This window comes from Myotis davidii, unplaced genomic scaffold (genome assembly GCF_000327345.1).
Source record: "Myotis davidii unplaced genomic scaffold, ASM32734v1 scaffold1204, whole genome shotgun sequence".
NCBI lineage: Eukaryota > Metazoa > Chordata > Mammalia > Chiroptera > Vespertilionidae > Myotis > Myotis davidii.
Window position 1 is genome coordinate 356,631 of NW_006294755.1, and position 10,385 is coordinate 367,015.

General features: G+C 49.1%; 1 protein-coding gene across 1 annotated transcript in view; it reads left to right on the plus strand.

Annotated features, from left to right (window-relative positions):
* PKN1 (protein kinase N1) overlaps positions 1-10,385 on the plus strand; it is a 32,662-nt gene that overhangs the window by 17,642 nt on the left and 4,635 nt on the right. The window contains exons 5-13 of the mRNA XM_015567484.1: positions 307-452; positions 746-959; positions 1,685-1,879; positions 4,043-4,152; positions 4,244-4,387; positions 6,162-6,237; positions 6,316-6,457; positions 6,542-6,639; positions 9,275-9,345. Of these exons, the coding sequence (XP_015422970.1) occupies positions 307-452; positions 746-959; positions 1,685-1,879; positions 4,043-4,152; positions 4,244-4,387; positions 6,162-6,237; positions 6,316-6,457; positions 6,542-6,639; positions 9,275-9,345 (1,196 nt within the window). The remainder of the gene's footprint in view (positions 1-306; positions 453-745; positions 960-1,684; positions 1,880-4,042; positions 4,153-4,243; positions 4,388-6,161; positions 6,238-6,315; positions 6,458-6,541; positions 6,640-9,274; positions 9,346-10,385) is intronic.

Below are 10,385 nucleotides of genomic sequence, written 5' to 3' on the forward strand. Positions count from 1 at the left end.
TGGTGTCCCCATGACAGTCCCTGGGGATGCAGTAGGATCCTGACGGTGTTTCTGTCCCTCAGCTTGTGTTGACAGCGTGCCTGTGTGTATGACTGCCCACTGTGACAGCCTTTGTCCGAGACCATCCTGGGAGTGACAGTATTTGGATGAAAGAGCCTGACCACCCGTTGGGTGAAACTCGATGCATGTTGGTGGTGATATGTCTGTGGCCAGTGCCAGCTCTGATGGAAGGCTGTGTGTCTGGGTCTGGGTTGGTTAGACCTGGATCCCAGGCCCGCCTCACTGCCCTGTGCCCTGTGCCCACAGGGGGTCCGGACCTGGGGGCGGTGGAGCTGCGCATTGAGGAGCTGCGGCACCACTTCCGAGTTGAGCACGCAGTGGCCGAGGGCGCCAAGAATGTGCTGCGCCTGCTCAGCGCCGCCAAGGCCCCTGACCGCAAGGCACTCAGCGAGGTGAGCAGAGGCCTCCATGTGAGAGGGGCGGGGCCTCCATGTGAGAGGGGCGGAGCCTCCGTGTGAGAGGGGCGGGGCCTCCGTGTGAGAGGGGCGGGGCCTTGGCATGGGAGTGCCGCTATGAGGGTGGGGGCTTTAGTCCCTGTGATCAGATCTACTTTTCAGGAAGTTAAGGGCTAGGACCCGGAAGGCTTGGGTTTGGGGCCTCAAGGGAAAAAGCGCCCTAGGTAGGACTTAGTCGGACACCCCCAGCCCAGCTGTGTCCCCAATCGGCCCTGCTCCTCCTACTGCAGGCCCAGGAGAAGCTGACCGAGTCCAACCAGAAGCTGGGGCTTCTTCGAGAGGCGCTGGAGCGGCGACTTGGGGAGCTGCCCACTGACCACCCCAAGGGGCAGCTGCTGCGCGAGGAGCTCGTTGCAGCCTCATCCGCAGCCTTCAGTGCCCGCCTGGCCGGGCCCTTCCCTGCCATGCACTATAGCACCTTATGCAAGCCCTCACCGCTCACAGGTGGGTCCCGACCTCCCCTACCCGAACCCACCCACAGCTCTGGACTCCTGACCTCTCACTGTCCCCAAACCCCCCCTCATCCCCCCCCCAAAAAAGATCCAGACTCCCATCCCACTGTTGTCACTTTTCCATTCACCCCAACCCTCCAGCCTGGGCCCCATGCACCCTGGACTCCTGCCCCACCTTGCCCTCTGATTTTGGACTCCTCTCTCACTTTCCCCACCTCCCCATCCAGCTCTGCCTTTCTCCTGCAGCCATGGTCCCTCAGTCCAGCCACTCACTCTCAGAACCTTCGGCGCTGAACCTCTGCCCCTGCCCCTGCCCCTAACCTACCCTCCTTAGACTCCTCAACCACTACCCCCCAGACCAACCTACTGTAGACCTCGGCCCCTGCCCTGGACCTCAGGTGGCCCTCTGAATCATGGCCTGGTTCTGCCCTGCTTCTCCTTGCCTGGACTTCCAGCCTACACGCTTTTCTGTCCTAAACCCCAACACCCGGAGCCCCTCCCCAGCCTGGCCTGCTGCAGCCTCTACCTCCCCCTGGTCCCATAGTCCTTATTTCTGGGCACAGCCATCCTGTATCAGATCCCCTGCCCCATTCTGATTGTCTTTCACCAGCTCCCGCTTGCGTGCTGGCTGTTTCTGTATAGACCCACTTCACCTGGGGCCCCCTCCCTTCGACCTGCCCCAATGGTGGTTCCCCCCTGAGCCTCACCCTCCCTCAGGGACCCTGGAGGTGCGTGTGGTGGGCTGCAGGGACCTTCCAGAGACCATCCCCTGGAACCCTTCACCCTCAACGGGAGGGCCTGGGCCCCCGGACAGCCGCACCCCCTTCCTGAGCCGGCCAGCTCGCGGCCTTTACAGCCGAAGTGGAAGCCTTAGTGGCCGGAGCAGCCTCAAAGCCGAAGCCGAGAACACCAGTGAGTGGGTCTGGAGGGATGAGGTGGGGTGAGGGGTCCCTGGATACCCCACATGCATAACACTCTGACGGCACACTCATTGAGATGGGTGCTGTAAGCTAAACAGCAGGTGTCAGGGAGGATGTGGAGAAATTGGAACCCTTGGGCACAGTTGGTGAGAGTGTAAAATGGTGCAGCCACTGGACAGCATGACAGATCCTCAAAAAATTAAACATGGAATTAGCATTTGACCCAGCAGTCCTGCCTCTGAGTATATGCCCAAAAGAGTTGAAAGCAGGTTCTTGAAGAGATGTTTGCACACCTGTGATCATAGCAGCATGACTCCACCATAGCCAAAAGGTAGAAGCAACCCAAATGCCCATTGAACCACATCGTGCTGAGGGAAATAAGCCAGTCACGAAAAGACAAATGCTGTGATTCCACTTATGTGCGGTCTCTAGAGCAGTCCAACTCAGAGAGGGGGAAGGAATGGTGGTTCCCAGTGACTGGGGGGGCAGGATGGGGAGTTAATGCTTAATGAGGACAGAGTTTCAGTTTGGGCATATGAAAGAGTTCTGCAGATAGATGGTGGTGTTGGTCACATAACAACGTGAATATACTTAATGTCACGTGGCTGTACACCTAAAAATGTTTATGATGGTAACTTTTATATGAATTTACCACAATAAAAAAAAACACTAATATATATAAAGTATGTGAAACGAAAAATAACAATAGGGCAAACATTCATATATCCACCATGCAGGTCAAGAAATAGAACTCTCTGGAAGCTTCCTCAGTTTCCCTCCCCAATTCTAGCCCCTTCCTTTTCTGTCCTAGTGGTAACTACTCTTCCGACTTCATGGTTGTCTTTTTTTTCTTCCTTTTTTTGGTTTCCTTTGTAATTTTAGCACTTCATATATGTGGAAGCATACAGAATGTATTCCATATCAATGGCTTCTTTCATTCAACATCGTTTGGAAGATGGATCCATATTGTTGTGTGGAACTATAGTTCATTCATTTTTACTCCTGTTTAATAGTCTATTGTCTTAAACTGAGCCAAATCAAATTGATGTCTTTCAGTTTTTTTGTTTTTTTACACAAATTTTTATATTTATTTTTAAAAATATTTTGTATTGATTTGAGGGATAGAGAAAGAGAGAGGATTAGAGAGATAGAAACATCAATTGGCTGCCTCCTGCACTCCCCTTACTGGGGATTGAGCCCACAATCCAGGCATGTGTCCTGACTGGGAATCAAACTGGTGACCTCTTGGTTCATGGGTCAAAGTTCAACTACTGTGCCACACTTGCCAAGTTGATTTTTTTAAATTTTTTTTTAGAGAGAGAGTAAGGGAGAGAGAGAGAGAAACACCAATCTGCTGCCTCATGCATGTCTCTTGTGTTGTTTTTTGTGTTGTAAAAAATAGTTGAATATCAGCAATTTTATGGTTTAGGTAATAAGACTGTATTGTCATTTTGAAGGTGTTCCTCAAAAATTTATACACATACTTTGAATAATTATAAAGTCAGTGTTTATTAAAGTACATTTCATTTTCAGAACTGAGCTGTCAGCTGTTAAAGTGTGTATACATTTCTTTGGGACACCCTATGTGTTAATTCCTCTGTTAATGGACAGGGAGATGCTTCCAGTTTGGGGCCATTATATAAGCATCATATTATGCATCTCCTGGTGCATATCTGCATGCATTTTTCTAGGGTAAATATTTAGGAGTACATTACTGGAATGTGTAATGTGCATATAGAATAAAAGTAAATTTGGATCCCTACCTCACATCATACACAAAAATCAACTGGAGGTGGATTAAAGGCCTTAATATGAAAGGTAGACCTAACTGGTTTGGCTCAGTGGATAGATTGTTATCCTGTGGACTAAAGGGTCCCTGCTTCAGTTCTGGTCAAGGGCACATGCTCCAGTTGCAGGTTCAGTCCCCAGTGCGGGCGTGCAGGAGGCAGCCAATCAATGATTCTCATCATTGATGTTTCTCTCTCTCCCTCTCCCTTCCTCTCTGAAATCAATAAAAATATATTTTTTTAAAAGACAGCATAGCAGAATATTATGATAGGAAATATGATAAAAATATTTAATAAGATAAAAGAGCTATATCCCATCCCAGCATTTCCTGACCCTCTTATCCCCCCACCCCTCTTCCCGGTTGCAGGTGAAGTCAGTACTGTGCTCAAGCTGGATAATACAGTGGTGGGACAGACATCCTGGAAGCCATGTGGTCCCAACGCCTGGGACCAGAGCTTCACCCTGGAGCTAGAGAGGGTGAGCTAGGTTGGGGGACAATGGGGCCTGAAGGAGGAGGGTTCTGGGCCTTGGGCACCCCCAAATGATGGCCCTCTTCCTTTCCCTTGAGGCACGGGAACTGGAATTGGCTGTGTTCTGGCGGGACCAGCGGGGCCTGTGTGCCCTCAAATTCCTGAAGTTGGAGGATTTCTTGGACAATGAGAGGCATGAGGTCCAGCTGGACATGGAACCCCAGGGCTGCCTGGTGGCTGAGGTACAGTCATACCCCTAACCCTGAGAAAATATTTCCTGCATCTCCAGGTCCAAATTTGGAAGATATGTATCGATTGGGCTCAAAATCTTGATAGAAAAGTACATCTAATTAGTTACATCAGTGTCATGACTTAAGCTTGGATTGGTTTTGTTTTGAGGCAAGTTTTAAAAAAAATTTTTTAATCACAGAATTTTGTCAAACCAGAAAAGAAAAACAAAACTTGGCAACACGTCATGGCCCATGGCAACAGGTGCTAGCAGAGCCACAGTCAAGTGGAGAGAAATTCCTTCTGCAGTGGGGTTAGGGTTCAAGTCCGGGGATCCCACCCTCAGCACTGTAGACATGGGGGTGTTGTCCTGTGGACTGAAGGGTCCCTGGTCATTCTCAGTTGCAGGGGCCATTCTGTACATTGTAGGGTATTGAGCAGCATCCCTGGTTTCCACCCCCAGGATGCCAGTTGCAACCCCCCGGTTGTGACAGCCACAGTGTCTCCAGACCTTGTCAATCGTCCCCTGGTCGAGAGGCCATGGTCTGAATAAAATTCCTAGCTGACCCCTTGTCGTATGTCCCCAGTGCCTTGCTGAGGTTCACTTGTTCATCCTCACAACAACCTAATGCACAGCTGACAGTGGAGGAAACTGAGGCCCAGAGAAGAAAAGCCCCTGGCCCTTCATTTAGCCCAAATTATCCTAAAAATTTTTTTAAATTTGCCTCTAACATATCCATGCGCCCTGTTTTATATATACATACATCCCTCCCCATACCCATATCCCCATGTGAAAATTCTTACGTGATCTCCTAATCCAGGAACTGAAGGAAACGAGGAGCTGACTTCAGTGGCAGGCCAGTTTCTTCTACGAGCTGGTGGGGTTGGCCCGGGGGCAGATTCTGAAGCCTTCAGCGTTTCTCACTGGCATTTGATTTTGTTTTATGCTTCCCCAAAATGCCATCCGGTAGAACTTCCTATAGTTGTGTTGTCGATGAGACAACAATAGTTGCATTCTACTGTGGGAGGAAATGTTTTCTGTCCGTGTCATCCAGTATAGTAGCCGCCAGCCTCGTAGCCACTTGAAGTGTGGCCAGTGTGACTGGGGAACTGAAACATTAAAGTTACTTAAGTTTTGTTTCACTTAAATAGCCACATGTGGCTGGTGGCGACCGTATTGGACACACAGAAAGTGACACCGTTCTGTGACTTTAGCACTTTCTAGAAGATGTGTTGGAGTTTGGAGAATTCACTAGACCAGTGGTGGCCCCACGTGGGTGGGCACCAGTATCCCCTGCAGGGCTTATTGAAACAGACCGCTGGGCCCCCCCTGGTGTTTCTGAATCAGTGAGTCCAGGTGGGGGGCTCCTGGATCTGCATTTCTAGCACCTTCCCGGCAATGCTGATTTGCAGGCTGGGACCGCTCTCGGAATCAGGGCTCTAAGTGATGTAGGACCTGTTTGCTGGAGTTGAATGTGCATCTTGTTGGGTCAGACCCCCCCCCTCGCCCCCCGAGGAAGGCTTGGGTGCCTGCTTCTCGTGTCTCCAAAATGAGTCTTTATCTCTCCCTTCCTTGCTCTCTCCTTTCCATGCCTCCCGCACGTGCCCCAGCTGGGGCCGAGGAGGTGGCTCTGCCAAGCGGTGGATTGGTTTTGTGACCCCTTAATATGGTGCAATGCCACAATGATCGGAATCCCCAAAACATGTGCACCCCTCTGCTCCTAAGGGCTTCTCCACTAAGCTGCCTGGAAGTGGGCAAGGGTCCTCACCAGTGACCCCTCTCCCCAGGTCACCTTCCGCAACCCTGTCATTGAGAGGATACCCCGGCTTCGACGGCAGAAGAAAATCTTCTCCAAGCAGCAAGGTGAGTGGGTGGGTTGGGCAGGGGAGAGGCCCGGGGTCCCAGGAGCGTCTCGGAGGTGACACTGCCCCGTCCCCCCAGGGAAGGCGTTCCAGCGTGCTAGGCAGATGAACATCGACGTCGCCACCTGGGTGCGGCTGCTTCGAAGGTTCATTCCCAGTGCCACGGCCACGGGCACCTTCAGCCCGGGGTCTTCTCCCGCACCCGAGACCCGATCCACAGGGTAAGGACAGGCCCTGGGGTCCCTGCTGCCCCTGTTGCTTCTCAGGGTGCTGGGTCCGATCTACCCTCCTTTTTTGTACTACAGCGACATATCCGTGGAGAAGCTTAACCTCGGGGCAGATTTGGACAACTCCCCCCAGAAGAGCCCTCTGGGTTTTCCTTCCAGCCCATCAAGTCTGGTAAGCATCTCTCTCCTCCCCTAAGCCTGGCTAGGCAGCATCAGGGAGCCTCCTTCCCAGCTCAAGGCCCAGAGACCGCCAGGAACTTCCCTGGGTCACACAGCACTCCTCTGGCAGAACCCAGGTCCAGTTCTTTTTGTTGTTGTTAATCCTCACCTGAGGATATTTTTTCTATTGATTTTTTTTAGAGAGAATGGAGGGAAGAAGGGAGGAAGAGAAAGAGAGAGATTAAGAGAGAAACATCGATGTGAGAGAGACACATCGATTGCTTGCCCCCTGCATGAGCCCCAACTGGGGCAGGCAGTGAACCTGCAACCCAGTGCAAGTTCTTTGACAGGGAATTGAACCCATGAGCCTTCAGTTCTTGGGCCGATGCTCTAACCACTTAGCAGCACCTGCCAGGGCAGGGTCCAGTTCTTTATCCTGGATAAAAACATGAGCTCCAGAGCCAGGCCTCCTGGTCCCCATTCTTGCTCTGCTATCTCCTAGCTGTGTGACCCATGCCAAGCACTGCCCTGTAAAAATGAGCATGTTTAAAACTCATGTCAAAGATAGAAGTCAAGATAGTGGTTTTTCTCTGGGTGGGGTGGGGGTGGTTATTGATAGGAGGGGGACACAGGGGAGCCTGCCAAGTGATAGGAGTCTTCTACATCTTGCTCTAGGTCAGAGGTCAGCGTACTTTTTCTGTAAAGGGTGATATAGTCAGTATTTTCATCTTTGTGGGCCAGATAGCCTTGGTCCTAACTATCCACACTGCCGTTGTAGAAAGCAGCCACACGTAATACTAACATACACCAGCGGGTGTGGCGGTGTTCTGGGAAAACCTGACTGATGGACACTGAAGTTTCAATGATACATCATTTTCCTAGATCAGGAAGTATTCTTTCGATTTTCCCATCCCTTTAAAAATATAAAGACCATCCTTAGTTTACAAACCATAGAAAAAACAGCATTTACCCACTCCTTGTCTAGGCATGGGGACCCAGGTGGACATATATATGATAGCTGATCCCTTCACCATCTCCCTGAGTGCATTTTTAAATTATTATTATTTTAAAATATATGTTGATTTCAGAGAGTAAGGGAGAGGGAGAAAGATAAAAACATCAATGAGGAGAGAGAATCATTGATTGGCTGCACACCCCCGACTGGGGATCAAGCCTGCAACCCAGCCATGTGCCCTTGACCAGAATTGAACCCAAGACCCTCCAGTCTGCAGGCCTACACTCTATCCACTGAGCCAAACCAGCTAGGGCCTGAGTGCATTTTATATTTTATTTTGTTTGTTGATCCTCACCCGAGGATACTTTTTCCATTGATTTTTTTAGAGAGAAGGGAAGGGAGAGGGAGAGACACACAGAGAGAAACATCGATGTGAGAGACACATTGACTGGTTGCATCCCGCACGTGCCCCAACTGGGGCCAGGGATCGAGCCTGCAACCAAGGTACGTGCCCTTGTCTGGAATCAGTCCTCGGGCCAGCACTCTAACTACTGAGCAAACCATAGGGCTATTTCATTTAAAATAAAAATAGCCTTGGCCAGGTGGCTCAGCTGGTTGAAACATTGTGTAACCCCAAAAGGTTGTGGGTTCAATTCCGAGTCAGGGCACATACCTAGGTTGTAGGTTCAGTCCTGGGTTGGGGTGGGTATAGGAGGCAGCTAATCGATGTTTCTCTCTCACATTGATGTTTCTCTTTCTCTCTCTCCCTTCCTTGCTTTCTAAAAATCTAAATTTTTAGATTATATAGGATATATATACACACACACACACACACACACATATATATGTATATATACACACACACACACATAGATATATGATTACGTGTAAGTGGGTATTGTAAAAATTAAGTTACAAAATTATTAAAACGTTTCTTACATACCGTTATATTGGCTGGGCTGCAAAAATATTTTCTGTGGGCCGCATGCAGCCCGGCATTATCTCCCGAGGGGTCACAGACTGTGAGAGGGCACAGGCGGGGCTGAGGGATACCCCGCCCTGAGTGCATGGATTTCATGCACCGGGCCTCTAGTATGTATGTGTGTGTGTGTGTGTGTGTATATATATATATATATATATAATCTCCTTGGGTGAGGATTAAAGAGAAAAAGAAAATAATACCTGCTTCATGGCATTGAATTAAATGAGATATCTCATTATATGAGATGAGGTGAGTTTGGCAAAAAAAGAAACCCAAACCTCCCCAAAATTAGTAACACTGATGGCTGGGAAAGATGCAGGAAAACAGGCAGCCCACGGGCATGCCCACTGTTACATCCACTTGGGGGGCCTAGCTGGCTGAGTTAAAAATGGACACTATCTTAACCTGCCCAGAGTGAGTCAGCAATTAAAGCATCAGTTCCTGCACCAAAGGGTCTTGGGTTCAATTTCCGGTCAAAGGCGCATACCTGGGTTGCAGGTTCGATCCCCATTCCCAGGAGGCACATGCAGGAGGCAACCAATTAATGTGTCTCTCTCACATCGACGTTTCTCACCCCCCTCCCTCCTTCCCATTCTTTCTGAAAAGCAATGGGAAAAATATCCTTGGGTGAGGATTAACCAAACAAAAAACAAAGAAGTGGATACTGTCTTGATCCAGAAATCCCATTCTGGACCTACGCTAGATCTTCACACAGCATCACATCCTGTTCACTGCAGCAGCTTTGTGAGGGCAAAAGAGTGGAAACAACTTCAGGGTCCCTCCATGGTAACCAGTGCTAAATAAATGACAAAGTGGAATAGTATGCAGCTGTGAAAATGAAACAAGTCTGGTGTGCCGGTGTAGACTGATTTCCAAGACAGATTGTCCAGTGGGAGAGCAAGATGAGAATATTGTCAGTAGAATATTGTGCAAGGAAAGTGGAGCCTATCCTGGCACTTTTGTTCATGAGGGTATAAACCAGCCGTGGGCAAACTACGGCCCGTTTGAAATGAATAAAATTATTGAAAAAAAGAGCCCGTACCCTTTTATGTAATGATGTTTACTTTGAATTTATATTAGTTCACACAAACCATCCATGCTTTTGTTTCGGCCCTCCGGTCCATTTTAAGAACCCATTGTGGCCCTTGAGTCAAAAAGTTTGCCCACCCCTGGTATAAACTATCTAGAAAGATACCAAGGAAATCACTGACAGCAGCTGGCTCTAGGGAGGGCAGCTGAGGCAGGGAGGACTCTGTTTGAGCCTGTTTGTACTGATTGAATTTTTGGACCTGTGTACTTTTTCCCCATAAAAATATTAATTTTTATTCTTTTCAAAGTTGCATATAGATGTGGTATAAAGAATTAATGCCACCTCTAGCCAGTTTGGCTCAGTGGATAGAGCATTGATTGGCCTGCAGACTGAAGGGTCCTGGGTTCCATTTGGTCAAGGGCACATGCCCAGGTTGCGGGCTCAATCCCCAGCAGGGGGCGTGCAGGAGGCAGCCAATCAATGATTCTCTCTCATCATTGATGTTTCTCTCTTTCTTCCTCTCCCTTCCTTGCTGAAATTAATATCAATGAAAAAAGTATCCTCGGGTGAGGATTAACAAAAAAAAAAGAAAGAAACATTGACATTTTGTTAAATTGAGATCTTGGAGACAACAGGTCTTTCTTTCTAGTCACACTCTTCTAAGCGGGAATGATTGCCTTGAACATATGGCACACAGCTCTCATCCTGGTATCTCCCTTCACTGTCCTCATAGATTTCTCTGCCTTTCTCCTGTATTGGACTTCATGTTCCTAAATCCCTCCTCTTTCTCTTCCGT